We start from the raw sequence: 21,997 nt of genomic DNA, 5'->3' as shown, positions 1-21,997 counted from the left end.
TAAGCAAGCAATGTTCTCTGTTCTCTCATCAGTCTGCCCCTTGCCAGAAGCCACAAAGTACATCACCAAGGAAAAGAGTTACACATCTCTCACTAAGGCTTATGTATCTTCACAAAAGTCGCGCCCTGGATGTGACTTATGTGGCCCTCAGATCTATCTACTGCTTCCTGATTTCTTTTCATGATGAGAAACCTGAGTGGTTTCAGAACTTAGCAGGAAGTGCTTGCTTCAAATGAGATTGATTATGGTTTTATACATTGTTCTGAATAAATATCTGTTTTGGAATCATCTTTATTTGAGTTTATCTGTCTGAGATTAGATTATAGAGGCATTTTGATTCATGATCAGAACAGTAAATTCATTAGCTTCTCCACACCAACTTCTTACGTGGAGTGGAGCCATCTGAAACATCCGATGGCCCCATGCTTATCTCAGACAAAAGAACATTCCAAGCTGGCTCATGGCCAGGATATCCTGTGATGAACTTTAGTGGTTCCTCCTTTCCTCCCACTACTGACCTATTAACAAGGGATAGCTGACTAGCTAAACTACATTACCCATAAGCCATCTCTTAAGGAGACAGCACTTAACCCAATAAATGCCAAACATTCTAACATACAGACCTTCATGGTCCAGAACATACATCATATTTCACATCGGCTGAAGGCAGGAGGGGGACGCTGATTGCCAGATTGTTCTTTCCAAAGAGCACAACAACTGAGGGGAGCCCCCATAATGAAGAAAAAATACTTGGTCATTTTACTGAGTGCCTTATGATAGGGCATGGTTGTTGGTAGTTTTCTTCTTGGTAGTTCCTTGATGAGCTCATTGTTTTCTGCTTGATGTTAATCCCTTGTTATCTGGGTGTAGGCTGATAGAAAGGATACATTCTGATCTTTTTGTTTCCTCCATAGCCTTTTTATTGTTACTGTATTGAATAATGTACAGTATAAATATGGTTTATTACAAACCCCACATTCCCTGGCACTGATGATGTTACCTACTCAGGTAATGAAACGTCTGCAAGTAAACACCAAATCTCAGAGAGCACCAAGAAATCTACAGTTCAACCCTGAGCTACATATATACTTCTATTGGAATATTGATACTGCTGATCAAGCCAGGTTGGGTTAGAGCCTCACATGTCCTAATCATATCTTTCTCTCCTTTTGAATATTTCCTAAGGCTTGTTGGTGGATTAGCATCTGAAAATGTCCGTTGGGCTGAATCGGTGGAAAATTTCAGTGAACAGGGAAAGACTCTGTGCGGGGATGTGCTACTGATTACTGCATTTGTTTCCTATGTTGGGTATTTTATCAAAAAGTATAGGAGCGAGTTACTGGACAAGTTCTGGACTCCTTACTTAAAGCAGTTGAAGGTAAGTCTATGTAAATGCCTGTTCCAGAAAATGAATGTTGTTTCAGTGAATCTGTCTGGCTTCTAATCCTAGTGGCTTTAAGTTACAAGTAGAGGATCCTCGAGTTATGCCCAGCTTCAGACTATAAACTCTAACTCTGAGTATTTCTTGGCTTGTTGACCAAGAAAGAAAATGTCATCTTTTTGCTTTTATTCTCCAAGGCACTTTGTAACAACCCATTAAAACAATTGATCACAGAAAAGAGGAGCCTCAAAGTGATCTTTGCAGAAGTAGTAACAAAGAAGTGATGAAGAGCCTTGAGGAATGAAAGGATCTTTGCTTCATGCCTTAAAAATATGAACATTAATATTGGTACCAACCAAACCTTCCCAGAGAAAATCGCATGCAAGATGCCCCTGCTAGAAGGCATATTCCCATCACCATTGCTTCTCTTCAGATGATAGATTTGAAGGGTGAAAAATACTGAAGCATCGTATCTCCCCAAGTGTTTTGCCACGATATATGCATTACATCAAAATAATAGTTTGGCAGTGAAGGATGCAGCAGATCCAAGAGATTATAGATCCTGAGGACAAGGTGTTATTCCTGCAGGCTATTCCTGCTAAAAAAAAAAAAAAACCCTATGGTTCTTTCTAACCATTATGTCATTTATTTGTCTAAACTAGTGAGGAGCCTCTGACCTGTGAGTCTTCTTATCCAATCTACAGGTCTTTCTCATTTGACCCTGAAGCTTCCTTGATCTCTGCTCCTCCACCCCTTTAGAGAAGTGCTGCTTTACAGCACTGCCTTGAACCAACACTTGATTTTCTAGTAACAAGTGAGATAGTACCAGATAAGCAAGGAGGTAGTGAAGCTCTGTTTTATGTTCAGAGACCCTTGTCAAAATCTAATTCACTCCTGAACATAGGCTATGCCTTTTCTATCCTGACAGTCCATTTTTATCTTGACATTATAATAGGTACCAATCCCTATTACTTCTGGCCTGGATCCTTTATCCCTGTTAACAGATGATGCAGATATAGCAACTTGGAACAACCAGGGGCTCCCCAGCGACCGTATGTCAACAGAAAATGCAACAATTCTATGCAACACAGAACGTTGGCCACTCATTGTGGATGCACAGCTTCAAGGGATCAAATGGATCAAGAACAAACATGGACGGGATCTGAAAGCCATCCGGCTTGGACAGAAAAGGTCAACTAGAGTTATTCTGTTCAGTTTGGACTTTATTCTAAAAGAATGGCCTACAGGCTAAAAACCAAGAATTGATCTGCTCTCAGCTTATCTGGGATGCACCCTCATTTTGCTTGCATCTATTCTGGGAATATTATAATTAGCCTCTTTGCATTCTTTACATTCAATCTTCCTTGTAACACCCATCACAGCCCACACTATCAACTTTCCTCACTTGCAATGCTCCACACCTAGGGAATGACTGGGAACAGGCTCCTTGAGATGACTGGAGCCTTGATCAATAGAATTTAGGTGGGGAACACACACATCTTTCAGTGACATAGCAACATTTCTGGGATCTGGGATAGGCAAGTAATTCACCCCTAATGACATTTTATCCACAAATAATTCTTCATCAATCTTCTGGCTTTATTACGTACATACAAAGACCTTTTGCTTCCCCATGTGCTTCCCCCAACTCCACCAGAATAACTAATCAAGAAACAGGAGAGAAGAAGACGGATGCGATCCAGATGGTTGCATCTACACAAGATGTCTTCTGTCCAACCCTTTTTCTTATAGCAGTTGTGGTCACGGTCACTTGCCATCCTGGGCTAAATAACTTTTACCCTATGATGTGTGATCTCCCACATGGTAGCCAGTTTCTCGTTTCAGACTGTGTCATTCACAGGTCTTTGCATATCCAAGGACACACTTCTTAGATGGCTTTGTTATTGTGTTTGCCTTCTTGCCTTGTTTTATGTTTTTCTAACCTATGCACCAGTCCAATTAATTCAGGTGGATTTCATAAATTTTATAACTCTTCTGCCCAAATTCCTCTCTGGGTCCTTCCAGATTTGATAGGAGTCTGGGCTTATTTATCTATTTAAATTTATATAACCTCCCATCTAGCTTACGTGACTCTGGGTGACTCACATTAAAACAATGACAAGTCCATATAAATAAAATTATTAAATTGATTAACCAAACAGAAAAGCACAAGAAAATGCCATTCTACAATTCAGTATTTAATTGGCAATTTCATCTAATTGGATAGTTAATTAGTGTGAGAAGTCCATTGTGGCTTTTCTATCTTGCTGTGCATGTCCTCCACTGTTTGTCTGTTCACTTGAATTCCCCACTCGATCCACTCATGTCACCCTTTCCTATGTGCTCTGACATCTATTTCAGTGATAAAGCTCCTTTTCTCAGCATGCATCTCCATTGCAAATGATTATGAAAACACATTTAACTTCATTTTCACTAGGGTATAAGAAGACTTTTTGTGTTCTCAAGAGACTGTGTGACACACTAAAGATTTATTATCAATTGTACAGCTACCTAGATATCATTGAAAAAGCGATTTCTGACGGAGACACGCTGCTTATTGAAAATATTGGAGAGACAGTAGAACCTGTGCTGGATCCTCTGCTAGGCCGAAACACAATCAAGAAAGGAAGGTAAGTGCATTTGCAGCCACAACAGCCCTCGGTTGTATCTTTGTACTCTGTCCTTTGCAACCCAGTTTGCACTGGAAGTTGATGCATTCTGTGTGTATGCCTTAGTTGTCCTAAGAGTGGTAATTTGACTCAAGCAAAGATTAGTGAAGCATATTTTATGGTTACAGCAACAAAAGATTTATTTACAGTAAAAGCATATTTTTCTTTCATTCAATTGTGTCTAATTCTCAGAGACTACCTGGACAATTCACTCCAGTTTTCTTGCCAAGATTTTTCAAAAGTGGCTTGACATTTCCTCTTTTCCTAAGGCTATGAAAGTGATGACCTTCCAAGGCCATCCAGTTGTCTTTATTCCTAAAGTCAATCTAGAAGTTATGATGTCCTGGTTTCTAGCGTAGTGTCTTAACCATTACACCAAACTGGTAAGGCCAACACATAGATAACTGCATCCTACTAGGAAGAGAGTCAAAGAATACCTGTTCTATGCATGTGCACTTTGGAAGAGAAGCAGAAGCAGATGATCTCAGATTAGCAATCTCTTAAGACAAAGAGCAGGAAAGATAATCAAAGAGGGGACACAATGCAAATCCTTAACTTTATACTCACACTATATGACTCTCTTTTGAGAGTGCTGAAGAGCCAGCACCATTGTATTCTTATCTCCAACCATTTGATAAAGAAGAAGAAAGTAGATCTCTGTTACTTTACTGAGGGAAGAAGAACTGGCACTTTTGTTCATTTTTTTCATCAACAGTACTCTAAAATGAAAAGTATTATTCATACAGAACTAAATATATGCACTTGCTTGTCTTCCCCAAATAAAGTGAGGAAGCTATTCTCTACCTTGTTGGAAGCCTAGAGGTAGCTGGAGTGGAGAGATAGGTGAGAAAGGAACTCAGGAAACAAATGCTAACACACAAAATAAAGTCTGAGAATGAAACAGCTGTGAGTGACTGGCTAGTGACCAGAGAGGCCACCTCACCAAACCTATAGGGTGATGAAGTATGATAGAAAGCCCTCATTTACTGACTGCCTTCAACAGCACAGTCACTGTTCACAACTATGACAGTGATGAAAAAGTGATTTTGTGAACAATGCACACCTTAAGGACCTTTGCAGCATCTCTTTCTCCCTCTCCCTCCCTCCCTCCCTCCTTTTCCCTCTCCCTGTCAGATGTTCACCATTATAGTATACAATTGTCCTGTGCCTGATCCATTTTTCTCTCCCCCTTACAGAGCTGACAGAGTGCCTAAACAAGCTATTTCTGAGCTGTTTTTCTCCACAACTCAGCACTCCCTAACAAGGGCTAATTGCAAGTTAACACACTGAACTCTGTGACCTTAGTTAATTGATTAGAACCATATGTGGCCTATTGCTGCTGCCTGCTACTGACAAGACTCTAATCAATTTCATGCTGAAGACTTTTTGCCTTTTAAGTTGCTGGAGGCTTGCTACCACCAGTGGGTTAGGCAAATTGCTACCACCAGTGGGTTAGGCAAATATCTTGTCCTAATGCATTCTAGGGTCTAAGAGATATTTATCTGGAGCCTTCTGAGTTTTACTAAGCTATAATACCAATAGAGGTATTATAGCTGTTTAACACCTCTGCAATTTTTATTTATTTATTTATTCTAGAAAAATGTGTAAATTGCACAATCTGTCCAAATTAGTTCCCAAATTAGCCCATTGTTTTCAGATCTAGTTGATGATAGTATGCCATTCCTTATCCGGATGTTGGATACCACTGCCATTTGCATTAGCTTCTGCCCCCTTTTAGGATCAGGAGGGACACCATACAGCCTTTTGCCTTAAGCAGCAAAGTGTCTCTGGTTATCCATGAGTGGATTTATGACAGCAGTAAGAATTTCAGAAATGGCAGGCTCATGCCTTTTTCCTTTAAACTGGTTCAGAAATTGCAAGTTTGGGCCTGCATGTCCTATGTTACTATGATGAAAATCAAACAGAAAAAAAACGACAGCAAATATTCTTAAATTGTGCTGTTTTCTATTCATGTCTCTGAATCTATTGAAATTGTCACCTTTGTGTGGGTTGACATCACAAATCCAACTCTGCTTTAAACTATTTCTACTAGTTTTCATTTCAACTGCCAATCTCCAACTTCCCAATGTCCCTCATTAACATTGATCTTACCTAATTAATCTCTCTTTTTTTTCAAGATGTATTGCATAACATGAGTAGATATGGAGAGGGACTGCTCTATTACATTTTAGTGAATCTGCTTTGCATGCTGAAAGTGCCTAGTTCCACCTGCAGCATCTCCAGAATAGGATGTGGAAAGATTCATTTGTGAAACCAGGGCAGCCAGGCTTAATGCCTTTATTTGCCTTTATTTTCATCTAGCCATAATAAATTCTTTTGCCATAGCCTCATGATATTGCTTTCATCTCATTCTTAGATCATAAGGCCAATATCATGAGGCCATGGTGGGATTCAAATATGTGAACAACCGGTTCTCTATATGGATGCCGCTTCCGGAAGTCCGTTCTGGGCCTGGGCAACAAAAAATTAGCTACCGGTTCTGCCGAAATGGCACGAACCAGCTGAATCCCATCACTGCACCTTAGGTGATCCTAAGCGGTGCCAATTTTATAGTGTTTTCCCTTTAATCTAATACACTTTACTAACTGTTCTGCTGGAAGTGCAATTAGTAAACAGCCTGCATCTATTGGCCAATTTGACAAGACACAGCTCTTCCCCTTTTGCTCTTCAGATAGGAAGAACTGGCTGCAGCAGCTATTACCAAGTTACCCAGCAGTTCCCTAGAAGCCACAGAAAAACTGACTGCGGACTAGGGGCAGTTGCACAACAAAAAAGAAAAGGTGTTGGTCTCATATCTGACCTACACAAGATTCTTGCTTTAACACACAGTTTGTCCAGCCCACTGATCAGCAGTTCAGCTGTCTGGATTGTTGCCTTGGGCTTTGCAAATACCAATTCTGTTTTACCATGGAACTTACCTGGTTCTGATAGATGTCTTGGCGTAATGATAAACAGGGAGAGGCAAGTCAGCCTCCAGTCAAAATTTGCCATCGCTCCAAGCCCCATCACTGCATTGCTGCCCTGACTGGCTGGTGCTCTCCAAAAAGAGGATGGTAGAGCAAAGCCAAGGAGTTTTACCACTAGCTTTCTACCTGAGTGGCTGGAATCAGGATACCACCATTTGGCAACAAGCCAAAACAAGCGGTTGGCGCAGGATAAAGATTGACAATGTAGAAAGACAGCAACTGAAGAAAACTGTACACTTTTCTCCAACTGAAGCATAGGTCAATAGCACTAGCTCAGCATTTGGCAATGACTCCCAGTCTACATATACAATCTTAAACTAAATGAATTGATGATCTGACCTGATAAGCAGTTCCCTGTATATTGAACCATCTGTTGTAGACAAAAAGGATTGATTTTCTATCACTGAGTCTAAGCTAAAAAAAAAAAAAGATGGTGGGACAGAGATAGTAGCTCTGTCCATCAGTAGTGAATATAAGCAAAGGTAAGTTACACTGGTTTATGCAACATTTTCACATGTTTCAAAACTCTTATTCCCAGATACATTAAAATAGGAGACAAGGAAGTAGAGTACCACCCCAACTTTCGCCTGATTCTGCACACCAAGTACTTCAATCCCCACTATAAGCCAGAGATGCAGGCTCAGTGCACATTGATCAACTTTTTGGTTACCAGGGATGGCTTGGAAGACCAGCTTTTAGCTGCTGTGGTTGCTAAGGAAAGACCTGACTTAGAGGAACTGAAGGTATATTGTGAGCATCTGAGTTATGGACAATGGAATAGCCACTTTAGTAATTCCAAGGGAAATCAAATAGTCTAAGTTAGCCTTCCCAACTTGATAGTATATCAGATGTATTGACTCTTATTAAACCTCAGCTAGCATGGATAGACATTGTGGAAACTGATGTCCAGCATATTTGGGAAGCACCAAGTTGAAAAAAGCAGAGAATCTAAAACAAGTGTTCAGATTGTCTTCTTCCTTAAAATGTTTATTATGTCCCAGGATTGCAACAACCCAAGTATTTTATAAAGGGAAATGGCATTGGTGTGTAGTCTTCACATCTAATACAATAGATAAGTGTGTATTTAAAATGTATGAAGTGTTAACGGTAGAATCCAAGAATTCAGATCCCATTTTACTCAGTAGCTCATCTAAGATAAGAACCTGCAGCTCCAGGTTGAAAATGGCCTAGTTTGGTGCAGGAAGAAAGGAGATTTGTTGATAAGTAACAAAATCTCTTTTTCTCCACTTTGTTTCTGGTCTAGGCTACTCTCACAAAACAACAGAATGAATTTAAGATCATCCTGAAGGAACTAGAGGACTCCTTACTAGCCAGACTCTCTGCTGCATCAGGAAACTTCTTAGGAGATACAGCCTTGGTAGAAAACCTAGAGACCACAAAGCGCACAGCAAATGAAATAGAACAAAAAGTAAGCTAGCTGGTTCAACTTCACTATGCTGTCCTGCCTCAGCAATAGTGTTGAGAAATGGATTTGTGATTTACCAAACTAGCAGTGAAGGCGAAGTAATATAGAAAGCATTGTAATTCTCTAAAGCATGGCTAAATGTCACATACCGTAGTCTATTTTTTTTATTCTTTTAAAAATATTTTTTTCTTATTTTTTTTTAGGTGAAAGAGGCTAAAGTTACTGAAATACAAATTAATGAAGCCAGAGAGAACTACAGGCCAGCAGCAGAAAGGGCATCCCTGTTGTATTTTATATTAAATGACCTGAACAAAATCAACCCCATCTATCAGTTCTCCCTGAAGGTAACCCAATAGTAGAACATGCTGTTTGGATAGTGATCGGTTATATTTTTGTAGAAAAATAGCTCCCTCTGCCTTTATGGAGTCCGAAATACTCTCAGCTTTTTTTTTGCAGAAACATTATAGCTGCCCATTGGGACTCTCTGTCCATGATAAGGAAGAATGACTGAGAGCCAAGCAACTCCTCATATGCAATGGAAAAAAAATCTTCCAGAGAGTCAAACCTTGGGCCTTTTGTTTTGCTAATGCCCAACTATGTAACCCCTTCATGTTTTTGAGGATGGCATCTTGCTTGTGTCTTGTCTGTTCCAGAACACAAAGCAGGACGTCTGCCTGAAACCCCCACACAGTTTTGCATTTTGACTTCTTTTTTTTCTTCCTCTTTTTTCTGTTCAGGCTTTCAACGTCGTGTTTGAGAAAGCCATTCAGCGTACAGCTCCAGCAGAAGATGTGAAACACAGAGTGATCAACCTTACAGATGAGATCACCTATTCAGTTTTCATGTACACAGCTCGGGGACTGTTTGAGAGAGACAAGCTTATTTTTCTAGCCCAAGTTGCCTTTCAGGTAAAGTGACTGGATGATCCTGGACAAAAAGTATTTTTCTCCCGCTTGATAAAAAGGATATCTGTTTGTAGAAAAGTTGCTACTATATTGAAAATATCATTAATGGCTCTGTATAGTATTAGTAACTAAGTGGACACATGATTTACTTGTCATAGCTTGTTCAGTGAACTGCGTTCACACAGCATGCTAAGCCCTCAACCGCAGTGGCTGGATTTACACTGTCACTTAGCCACAGTCCAACCACACGATAGTGTGATCTGATGCATAAACCAAGCTACAGAATATTTTGCATATTGAGAATAAATCAGGAGGGCAAGGATCACCTTGTTGCAGAGAATGCAGAAGTAGAATAGCGTTATTGCAAAATAAGTTGGGAAAGAGTTTCTCAAGAAAATTCACGTATGAAAAAAAAGTGCTCATAAATGAAGCAACTGGAACTGGAAGACAGTTAGCCATGAAAGGTTAAAGCAGAAGGCAAAGTGGAAATACTTACCATTGATTGCTCATCAAAAGGTCATGACTCAGGGATACTGCAACTATCCTAAATACATGCCAATTGCCAAGCAGTTGAATTTTGATCACATGACCATGGAGATGTTTTCCTGTGAAAAAACAGTCATAAATCATGTTTTTAGTTCTACTGTAACTTTGAATGGTTACTGAACAAGTAAGTTGAGGACTACTTGAATACAAAGACCTGCATTTGCTTACCTTCCCCAGAATAGCCAAACCTGCCCCCTCTGGTTTAGATCCTGCCCTTGTGTGTAGGCTCACCATCTCTGGAAATCAGTAAAATAGAAGATGCATGAATTTTGACACAGCAGCTGTTATTTATTTGTTTGAAGTAAGGTATATCGTTTGTAACATTCCTAATTTTTTCATCTTTCCTAGGTCTTGTTGGTAAAAAAAGAAGTGAATCCAGTGGAACTAGACTTTCTTCTACGTTTTCCCTTTAAAGCTGGCTTGACATCTCCAGTAGATTTCTTATTAGGTCAAGGATGGGGTGGAATTAAGGTTTGCTCAAAACCACTATTTGTAGTCTAAGCGCTTCTTAGTAACTTAGAAGGAGCCATGAAAAGTGCGAAGCTTCATTCATGTACTAGTGTACTGTACCATAATATATATGAACTTTAGTCACAATATCAGGTGCTAAACCGTGCATGATTTTTGGTAGGCCCCCTTTATAATCAGTTTTTAAAAAACAGGTAAACTGCAGAACAGCAAAGACCTGGAGTAAGATATGCAACGGGCAAACATGGTATAGGGATGATTTTACAATGTAGATTGCAAAAGTAGTTTGGAACCAGCTTGTTACCCATGTAGTGGCTGGACAGATATGAATTAGTACTGAATAAATTCTAATACCAAATCTGCATCAATCTAAACTATTCAAATCTGTTCAAGCAAGACCAAGAACTAGGTGGACCCTTCATTATTGATTAGTTATAGTATTACATCATAGCTTGGCAAAATCAGTTTATCCTGTTGGATATTATTGACCTTGGCCCACCTCCAGACCGTTTTTCCATAGTGGCAAATATATTAGACTGCCAAGACTATCATTAGGCCAAGGGCTATTTTAATCCCAGAGCAATGGCTGTGTCCTGTTAAGGACTACCATAATGGAAAACCTGTTCTACTTGGATAAGCACATCATACTCATTAACGTAGGTTTCTGATAAATTGTTTCTTTAAGTGTAAATACTCTTCCATGTCTGGCAACTGCAGGTTACTGGGGGGGGTCATTTACAAGAAACACATTATTTATTAGAACTGACTGACTTTATATTAAAGTGACAATGTCCTAAATGGATAAAGCTAAAGAAACCATGTACATTTTGTACATCTGGAGGTGAAAAAAATGTCCTTTATTAAAACTTTTTTAAGGACCAAGATATGGTCTGCATTTGACTACCTGCAGATTTAGTTCCCCTTAGAATCAAGAACTCTAACACAGTGGTTCTCAACTTTTTTAATGCCGTGACCCCCAACCGGTCGTAAGTCGAGGACTACTCAACCGGTTGTAAGTCGAGGACTACTCAACTAGTGCAGCACCGTTTGCAGAATGGGACTTTTGGCGGGCTCAGCAGTGCAGAGACAGCCTGGACAATTCCTATTGGCTTTTGAAAGCCAATAGAATTAGACTCTATTCAAGAGAGTCTATTCTATTGGCTTTCAAAAGCCAATAGAATAAAAGGGAGTAGCACAGCTAAGGAAAAGGGGGGAAAAATGGCGGACTGCCTTGTTTGGCGACCCCCATGAAATGGTCGTTCAACCCCAAATGGGGTCCTGACCCACAGGTTGAGAACCACTGCTCTAATATCACACGGTCACTCTCTCCCCATCCCCAGTGTTCCTGGTACTTCTTTTTCCTTAATTATGTTGTCCAAGGCAAGGACAGCTGATCCTTTGGTATCCTCTCCCCACTTTAAAAAAGTAAGACTAGCAAGACTAGTCAGGAATTTCCTGGCTGTAGCTAGCTGAGTTTTTTTTTTTTTTCTTCAACAGAGGTTGTATAATAGTCTGCCATTGCTGTTATTACAATATGCAAAGCAGCTCCTTATCTCCTTTAGTATTTTACTAATATTTGAGATGCTTCATTTCTTCCTGTTGCAACACATCTAGAACATAGATGGAGAATGATAAGTGATTTAACTAGCCATTCACGGGCAAAGCATTAGAGAGCATTGCATCTGCTGTTGCTGCTGTATCCTCAGGTACTTTCTGAAATGGACGAATTCAAAAACCTGGACAGTGATATTGAAGGCTCCGCTAAGCGATGGAAAAAATTTGTAGAATCAGAGACCCCTGAAAAGGAAGTTTTCCCGAAGGAATGGAAGAATAAGACAGCCCTACAAAAGCTGTGCATGATGCGATGCATGAGGCCAGACCGTATGACCTATGCAGTCAAGTATGTATCATGTTTTCTTCTACAGGCTTGGAAAATAGGAAATCTGAGGGTGCTTGACTTGGAGCCTGGAGAATATTCTCATGTGGAGCAGCTCTTATTATAACTTGGTATGTTATTCCAAGGACCTGAGTCTTTTGGTCTACTCTGGCCTTTTTCCTGCTAGAGTCGACGGTCAAGAAGAAAATATTGGCTGGTGCAGTCCAGAGGTTCAAAGGCAAACAACAAACATGTCCATCTTGCAGATAGCTACACATGGGCAATAGGGTTCAGACAAGCCTATATATAGCTCCTGATTGTGTTCTTTTATCAACAATTCCAGAAAGCTTGTGCTGACATGAAAGGCTGATAATTCTGAAAGAATACAAGCATATACATAAATAGGAGCAGTTGCAAATGGTCAACAAGGTTTTATTTGGGAGCTTGTTTGCTTGGTCTCATAATTATAGTTATATAATAAATAAAATGATGATGATGATGATGATGATGGTAATAATAATAATAATAATAATAATAATAATAATAATAATAATAATTAGCAGCGGCATGACAAAGTAGCAACAATGGTGCATTGGAAGATCCGCAAAAAATATCATTTGCCTGTAAACAAAAACTGGTGGGATCATAAAATAGAGAAAGTCAGAGAAAATGATAAAATTAAACTGCTATGGGACTTCAGAATTCAAACAGACAAGCACCTACAACATAACACCCCAGACTTAACAATTGTCGATAAGAAAGACAAAAAAGTCTGGATAGTGGACGTGGCAGTGCCTGGAGACAGCAGAATAGACGAGAAAGAACTGGAGAAGATAACAAAATACAAAGACCTACAAATTAGAAATAGAAAAATTGTGGCAAAAGCAAGCAAGAGTAGTACCAATAATAATAGGCGCCTTGGGTGCAATCCCAAAACAACTGGAGTACCACTTGAACACCATTGGCATTGACAAATTCGCTATTAGTCAATTGCAAAAGGCGGCCTTACTAGAAACTGCTTCCATCCTGCAACGATATCTGTAATACCATCAAACATCCACATCTGCCTATCCCAGGTCCTGGGTAAGGACTCGATAGGTAGACAAAATTCCAAATCCAGTCTGAAGATCTGGCTGACTGTGCGATGATCCATAATAATAATAATAATAAAGTTGGAAGGGACCTTGGAGGTCATCTAGTCCAGCCCCCTGCTCAGGCAGGAAACCCTGTAGCATTTTGGACAAAAACCACTTCTGAGATTTTAACAATACAAAGAAAAACCTCCATTTTTCATGCTCGTAAATGACTAATCTACCCCACTGCAAGAACTGAATAACACATTTCTGCTATTAAAATTAGTAGTACAAAATCCCACTCAAGACTGGTTGCTAGGGGCTCAAGTGAAAAATGTATTTCCTTTGTATTTGCAAAAAAAAAGTGCTAACAGCAGCTTGTTTCCCTTAGAACAGGGATAGGTAATCAGATTTTTTGGGATTACTCTTGTGGTCCTCAAGCAGCATGACCAGCAGACAGGGATCTGGAGAACTGTAGTCCAAAACATCTGGAGGACACTATGTTGCTTACTTGAAAACCATTCATACTAATAATGTATTAGAGAAATACTACTGGATTCCATTGGACATTGCCATTTCCAGTGCTATTACATGTAGAGCATCTCTGTCATCAGTTTGCAGTGGAGAAAGTGCCAATCTCAAATTATTTATATCTCTGTTCTATCCCTGCAAGCCCATGTGTGTCTAAATCTGCCTAGTGGAATTCAGTAGAACTTACTCTTAAGCAGTTGACAGGATAACAACCTAAAGTCCCTATAACTGAAACTAAATGAGGTGATAATTCCCCGGACTCTGTTTGTTTTAATAATGTATTTGGCTGTTTCTATTCCTTCCTTTCCCTCCCTTTCCAAAAACATGACTGTCTCAGAAACTTTGTGGAAGAGAAGATGGGGAGTAAATTTGTTGAAGGACGAAGTGTTGAATTCTCAAAATCCTATGAAGAAAGCAGTCCATCCACACCAATATTTTTCATTCTTTCTCCTGGAGTGGATCCACTGAAGGATGTTGAAGCCCTAGGTATGTTCACGTAGCATTGGCGATAAATGTTCCATATAGCCATAAGACATTGGCTGGTGCAGTCCACAGACAGACAACATAGATATTAATTTTACAGACAGTTACATAGAGACATGTTCAATGCACAGGAAATCAGAACAAGAACAAGCAATCAACACGTGCAGCTTTTTAACTGTATTATTGCTCCTAGGTCAAAAGCTTGGCTTTGCCATAGACAATGGGAAAATCCATAATGTGTCCCTGGGACAAGGGCAAGAGGTTGTGGCCGAACACGCTCTGGATGTGGCTGCAGTAGAGGGACATTGGGTCATTCTTCAGGTACTGAATACCCATAGACTTCCTGTTTACAGTTCCTAGATTTGTCAGCTTCACTGATTCCATATACTATTCCCTTTCCTACATGATTAAACAAATAGTCAGTCAATGCATAGTCCACACAGATTGCACAAACTGTCTGCATTCTGATCCCAAAACAAGCCCACAATAAATATTTGCTGCTTATGCTTTGTCTAAAAATGCAGAATGCACACCAGCAGAGGCTGTCACAAGGCAACCGCTCCATTACATGCCAGGGACCCTGTTGCAACATTTTAGATAAATTTGCTAAGTTCATAATGTGAATGCACCCCTTCCCTCTGTTTATCAGAAGATGGGGCGTTTTTAATAACAAGGCTGGTCCAAAAAGCACACATAGTTACATAACAGTATTACTCTTTAAAACAGAAAAGATATCAGGTGCTGCTCTGGGTTAGCATATTGCACATAGAAAAGGAATTATAAATAACATGCACATAATAATATGCATTCAGTGCAGGCAAGTTTAAACACATAACAGAGTCAGCAAAGAATTGCCCTACTGCAGCTTCATAGACTAATGCAGGAGGTTGAGCATTTTCTCAAAAAGATTTCTCACGAGAGGACAAAGCTTTGGACCAGGAGACAAGGGCAGTTTAAAGTAGCAGTCCAATCATTGCCAGAGTGGGCTCAGACCCCCCCCAAAAAAAGGTTAAACTTCCTCAGTGCCAAGTCATTTAATTTTATAATCTTGCAGAATATACATCTGGTAGCCAAGTGGCTGAGCATACTGGATAAGAAAGTTGAACGCTACAGCATTGGAAGTCACAATGATTACCGCGTATTTATGAGTGCTGAACCTGCTCCTTCTCCAGACTCTCACATTATTCCTCAGGGCCTGCTAGAAAATGCCATTAAAATCACAAATGAGCCTCCAACTGGCATGTATGCCAACTTACACAAAGCCCTCGACCTCTTTACCCAGGTAAACAGACTCATCTGTCCAATTTGTTATTCCTTTCTGGCCTCAGGTCATAGTTCCTAAATACACAGCCATTGGTTTTCTTTATTTTGGGAGGGCTGCAGCATTTTATTGGTTAGAACAGATGCTAAAGTCTTGTTTCGCTTCTGGAGATTAGGACAGCCTTTGCGTTCTGCACATGTGCTACTTATTTCCTTCAAGTTTAGATTATCTTTTTTTCTGTGTGCCTAAGTAAATTTTTAGACCTTTATGAGCCAAGTGACAGAAAACATCATAACAAGTTGAGGACTTAGAATAGGGGTCCTCAGACTTGGCCCTTTTATGACTTGTGGACTTCAAGTCCCAGAATTCCTCATCCAGGCATGCTGGCTGAGGAATTCTGGGAGTTGAAGTCCACAAGTCATAAAAGGGCCAAGTCTGAAGACCCCTGACTTAGAAGAACTGTCGCTATGTCAAAAACATAGCTGAGGTCAAGCCTGATCCTAAAATTACTCCTTTCCTTGCCTCTGGCAGAATCTGAGAAAACCACTCCCATTCTGTATATCAGAACTGTGACTCCTTCTGGCTAAAATATTGAAACTGAAAAAACCAGGTATACGTGTGGTAATAGAATCCAGATATCGAATGAATTTTAAAACAAGGGCTTTAGTGGTAGTAAATAGTCGGAAGATATTGAAATACTAAAGAAATTAAGAACTATAAGGTTCAGCCAAAAATTGGGACAAGGCAAATTGGGGTATCACCTAACCATAACTGGAGACTTAAAAGCCACAGGTAGGATTTTGTGGCAGCCTTTTGGTCTACTCTTCCTTGCTTCTGATTTCTGTTTAATTTTCCACTGCTGCATATTCTCTGTCAGAATTCTGCAGTAACTGAATTCTCTAAAAAGAATTGGAATGGTGGTGTTCCTAATACCCTGGGCATGTTCATGAGTGCAGTATTTTCTTAGACCAATAGTGAACTTTAAATTACTGTCTCTAGTCTAGAAAATGCCTTCGTCATTGCTCTGCTTTTACAAGTTCCCAGTTGAATTTCCACAATAGGAGGAGTATTTTACATCCATCCTACAATACCCCTTTTATACCTAGCTGCTGTGAGTGAGGCTATTTGAAATTTACCTTACAGCTTCTGTAACCCTGCTGAGGGAAACAATTTATGTTTAAGCCCATGTTTTAATTAGCAATGAAATATATTTCTACTTTTAAATGAAAGATTGGCAGATTGCTGTAATACTACAGTGCCCGATTTTTAAGGGAAGGATGTTTTTGTGGCAGGTTTTTGTTTGTTTTGCATTATTATTATACGAAGCCATTACCACTTTTTACAACATGATTTGTATTGATAACTGGAAAATATTGTGTTTAAAATTATAATAATATAAAGATAAGGTACTATTCCTGTCTTTAATTATGAAGGATATGGCCAGATAACTAACATCAATTACAATAGCACTTTAAAAAGATTGTGGTCACAATATGGCATTCCCCATAAAACTATAATGAGTCCATAAGATGTGGGGCCCTCTTCCCAATATACTAGTGCCTAACTAAAATCCTATTAAAGTGATGGATGAGTAGCCCTAAAGGCAGCCTTAAGAAATCATGCTGTTCCTCCATTTTCCTGAAAACCGGAAGCATTCTGCATTCTGATGGATAAGATGAGAGTGCTTGAGTGACAGGATCTTGTGGGTGTCCTGTAAAGAGTGAGGGACTGCCTAGTGTAGAAGAACCATCCTGGATTACAGCCAAAGGAATTTAATGTACTGTATATCTCCCAGGGTTTTCTGAGCAATTTTCCTGAATTATAGGTAGTACTCAACTTACAAATATTTGTTTTTTGACCAAAGTGACAACTACACTGAAAAAAGTGACTTATGACCGTTTTTCACACTTAAGACTACTGCAGCATCCCCATGGTCACGTGATCATAATTCAGACAATTGGTAACTGGCCCATATTTATGATGGTTGCAGAGTCCCAAGGTCTTGTGAACACCTTTTGTGGTTTTCTGACAAGCAAAGTCAATGGGGAAGGCAGATTCACTTAATAACCATGTTACTAAATTAACAGCTGCAGTGATTCACTTCACAACTGTGGCAAGAAAGGTTGTAAAATGGGGCAAAATTCACTTAACAATTGTCTTGCTTAAGCAACAGAAATTTGGGGCTCGGTTGCAGTCCTAAATTGAGGGCTACCTGTACAGCAATAAGCATTGTAACAGAAATGATAGCATAGTATTTTGTGCAAAAAACCTCTCTGCTTTCCATGCACCCCTTTAGGATACCCTGGAAATGTGCACCAAGGAAATTGAGTTTAAGTGTATTCTCTTTGCCCTCTGCTACTTCCACGCAGTGGTAGCAGAACGGAGGAAATTTGGAGCACAAGGTTGGAACAGGTCTTACCCCTTTAACAATGGAGATCTCACCATTTCCATCAATGTTCTGTATAATTACCTGGAAGCCAACGTGAGGGTAAAGTTTGTTTAACTGCTCATTTGCTTGCTAATGCTGTTATAAAATAGTAACTAAGTCTCCGCTTCCCCAATGTCTTGATTAATGACATTGTGAGGAATAAAGAAGCATAGAATAAGACGGTGTGTCGTTGTGGATAGCAGGCTTTCTTTTTGAGGGGAGGACTATCATGGCTTCTGGACTTTGTCAAAAGCTCTCCACTTTTTGACACGGAACTGCTTTGAATGACGTAGACTTCCAGGAACTGAAAAGTAAGACATATGTGTTTTTAATCATTTCTGTTGCATTTTTTATTTTATTTTCTTTGCTCTGTTAAGAGTCCCGTGACAAGTGGGCAGCCCTACAAACTGAAATAATGAATACTGAAGATGGGGATTCAACTAGAGTCCTTAAGCCTCCCGAAATCATTAAGTGTATCCCACAGCTACCAAAAGGCATTTATTTTCTTCAAATGAGTGTCAGCAGGATAAATATTTCTGCAGTCGTGAAATAAAATATTCTTTATATTACCATTCATTTTCTGGAAAAAAAAGTATTATTTGAAAAAAACATATTGTACACTCTAGGAACTCTGGGAGTTCCAGTCGCAACACAACAGGCTGGGTTGTGGAAGCCACCCTGGGGCTATAGCAGGGGTTCTCAACCTTGGCACCTTTAAGACTTGTGGACTTCAACTCCCAGAATTCCTCAGCCAGCTTTGCTGGCTGAGGAATTCTGGGAGTTGAAGTCCACAAGTCTTAAAGTTGCCAAGGTTGAGAACCCCTGGGCTATAGTCAAGTGAAAAGCTGCATGCCTTTTTTATTATGAACCAAGGAATAAAGTTCTATCTGTTAATATCACAGTCATGAATATTGTCCACTACTCTCTAGGTGCCGTGGGATGACTTACGGTATCTCTTTGGTGAAATCATGTATGGAGGACATATTACGGATGACTGGGACCGCAGATTGTGTCGGACTTACCTCGGTGAATACATCCGCATGGAAATGTTGGAAGGCGAAATGTTTCTGGCTCCAGGATTCCTCATTCCACCCAATAGTGATTACAAGGTGAAAACAGGGTGGATCCAACTGTACAGAGAGAATCAGGCAGGATAGGGCACCCACCGGATAACTTGCCACATAAATAACCAGTTTAAAAAACAACAACAGAGAAAGAGAGACAGAAAGAGAGAGAGAGAGAGAGAGAGAGAGAGAGAGAGAGAGAGAGAGAGAGAGAGAGAGAGAGAGAGAGAGAGAGAGAGAGAGAGAGAGAGAGAGAGAAGTTTCACATCTTGACATAGAGAATACAGAAAGCTAAATTGGAACAAGCCAAAGCACTTTTTTAATCCCTATGAAAAAATCACTTTTTAAATTGTAAGCAAGTCAGGCAGTTACTCCTGAGAGAACTATCAAATGGGAGACGTAGATTAGGAAGATAATTGAAAACCTTACTGGCCTTCTTCCTGATGCCTCCAATCCATCAACTTAGGTGCACTTCACCCTTCTACCAAGAACATCATCCTTCAGGCCAGCCCTAGGCAAACTATCAAGCAAGGATGCTCTGGATCTCCCTGCTCAAATACAGAATTTATTTAACTATCAGTCCTGAAACAGAAACAGTAGCTATGTGGGGAAGGTTTTAATGAGAAAACTTATTCAACCTACAAACCAAATCTTTAAATACAAAAAAACATTTCTTGGGAAAAGGGGAATATAGGAAAAGTAACAGAAGACATGAATCACAGAGAGAATTCCAATAAAATAAACATGGCTGCCTTACTAAACCTATTCATTACTATTTGGGCATCATCCTGTTGGGAAATTGGTAAAGATATCTGCTTGGCCAGATATCTACTTTTTTTCTTTTTCTCTAAGACTCTCCTCTTTCAGAGAATGCCCAGGAAATTGTTCTTGTTGTTTTGGTCAATCAAGGAAAATATTGTTTAATGTCCCATGTTTAGCTAACCATTCAGAAAGTTGTTCTACCTAATATCCTAATAGCCCATGGAGGAATGATGAGGGTGCAGACTAGTTCACACAAGTTGTATTGATGTAAGTAGTTGGAAGAGGATTTTACGGGGAAACAAAAACTGAACTGACATCAACTTACCAGATGTTTTAAGGTACCATAGAAAACCTAGAAATGGATATAAAGTAAATTGGAAGCTATCGGGTGAAGATCAGAATGCCCAGCCTCGGCTACTTGAACAAACACATTGCTGTGTATCCACTAATATTCTATAAAATATATATTTTCACAGGGCTATCATGAGTATATTGATGAAAATCTACCACCTGAGAGTCCTTATCTGTACGGGCTCCATCCGAATGCAGAGATTGGTTTCCTCACTGTAACCTCAGAGAAACTTTTCCGCACAGTGCTGGAAATGCAACCCAAAGAATCTGATTCTGGAGGAGGAACTGGTGTGTCCCGTGAAGAAAAGGTAAGGAGGCAGGTCATTTCCTGAGACATGATGTGCCCATAGAAACATAGAAGACTGATGGCAGAAAAGGACCCAGTGGTCCGTCAAATCTGCCTTTTGAGTTTGTTTTGTTTTGTTTTTATTTATTTAAAATTATTTCACCTTTTTAATTTCCCCATTTGCTCTGCCTCTCCCACTGTCAGGTTTTGTTTTGAAGAAGTTGATCGATCTCTCATTCAGATTTAAATAAGGTTGGGTTGGGGTAGTACTTGGATGGCAGACTAGTTGAGAATTTCCAAGGCTTTTGTCTAAACAATTAAAAAATAAATCCCACAAGACAGTAGTGTCTAACCACCTCCAAAATGCTGTCAAGAAAACTGCCTGGTTGGAGCCCAAAGAATCACACACAGGAACATCTTTACCATCTTTTTGGGCTGTGCTGGGCTAGGCCTAGCTCTTCTTTGACCACAAGGACATGAGGAATAAAATAAAATGAATTGATCATTCATGTTAATTTGCTTTCACAGCAAAATGTTACAAGCAATAAAACATACATTTGGCCTTTTGTGTGTCAGGTAAAAACAGTGCTAGATGAGATCCTGGATCGTCTTCCAGAGCCCTTCAACATGATTGAAATTATGGCAAAAGCAGCTGAGAAAACACCATATGTGGTAGTTGCTTTCCAGGAATGTGAACGAATGAACATCCTCACCAGTGAAATCAGACGCTCTTTGAAAGAACTGAACTTGGGACTGAAGGTGACTGCATATTACATACTCTTGCTGGTGCCATCTCCAGCTATTCAACTGGTGTACTGATACAGAAAAAAGATGAATGGAAAATTATTTCTTGATAACATATCAGATCAACAAGATTCAGTTGGTAAACAAAAATGCCCTTCTGCTGAATTTAATCCTTTTTGTAACATCAAAATGGCTTTTGGTTTTCTTCTCTAGCAAATTACCTTTATCCTCACCTCATTGGTTTATCCCTACCCCCCACCCCAGCTCTTTCCCTTGCATTCACTTTCCATTCATCCCATCTGCCTCCCGTTTTCCCCCCTCATCTCTTTTTTGCTGTTCTCATAGGGAGACTCTATGTATACTGACAAGTTATCTGTGCAGATGGGATTCTGTATTAGGCAAATTTAACCAATCATCAATTAATTTTGGGGGGTCCTTGTTCTGCTCTTGGGATTGCATGCTCATATGCAAAACAAGACTGCCACTCACACACACAGAGGGCGAGAAATCAGCTGAGGTGGTCAACTTTAGTTGATAAACCAGGGACGCACTGAATTTAATTTGTACATACTAAATCTACTGTTTCCTTTTGGGTGAATAATTTTAAATTCAGAATAGTTTTCCTTTTGTGTAATTATGTAGTGAGCACAAGTTTGTGTATTTACATATGTGAAAATTGAGGGAGACAGGTCCAAAGTGTGGCCAATATAATTTCATGTACTAGTAATTGCTTACCTTCAGTATATTTATTGAAAA

General features: G+C 39.7%; 1 protein-coding gene across 2 annotated transcripts in view; it reads left to right on the top strand.

The window, feature by feature from the left end:
- The window catches only part of DNAH17 (dynein axonemal heavy chain 17), a 120,822-nt gene that overhangs the window by 93,037 nt on the left and 5,788 nt on the right, over positions 1-21,997 (top strand). For both annotated transcript variants that reach the window (XM_039345129.1, XM_039345126.1), the window contains 16 exons: positions 1,186-1,378; positions 2,337-2,572; positions 3,889-4,011; positions 7,576-7,780; positions 8,302-8,466; positions 8,667-8,807; positions 9,201-9,371; positions 10,263-10,385; positions 12,089-12,282; positions 14,200-14,348; positions 14,539-14,666; positions 15,400-15,627; positions 17,903-18,094; positions 18,964-19,143; positions 20,337-20,519; positions 21,074-21,256. In XM_039345129.1, the coding sequence (XP_039201063.1) occupies positions 1,186-1,378; positions 2,337-2,572; positions 3,889-4,011; positions 7,576-7,780; positions 8,302-8,466; positions 8,667-8,807; positions 9,201-9,371; positions 10,263-10,385; positions 12,089-12,282; positions 14,200-14,348; positions 14,539-14,666; positions 15,400-15,627; positions 17,903-18,094; positions 18,964-19,143; positions 20,337-20,519; positions 21,074-21,256 (2,794 nt within the window). The remainder of the gene's footprint in view (positions 1-1,185; positions 1,379-2,336; positions 2,573-3,888; positions 4,012-7,575; positions 7,781-8,301; positions 8,467-8,666; positions 8,808-9,200; positions 9,372-10,262; positions 10,386-12,088; positions 12,283-14,199; positions 14,349-14,538; positions 14,667-15,399; positions 15,628-17,902; positions 18,095-18,963; positions 19,144-20,336; positions 20,520-21,073; positions 21,257-21,997) is intronic.

This window comes from Crotalus tigris, unplaced genomic scaffold (assembly GCF_016545835.1).
Source record: "Crotalus tigris isolate CLP2741 ecotype Arizona unplaced genomic scaffold, ASM1654583v1 scf7180000017551.9496454, whole genome shotgun sequence".
Lineage (NCBI taxonomy): Eukaryota > Metazoa > Chordata > Lepidosauria > Squamata > Viperidae > Crotalus > Crotalus tigris.
Note: the sequence above shows the minus strand (reverse complement) of the source record. Positions and strands in the feature narration are given on the sequence as shown.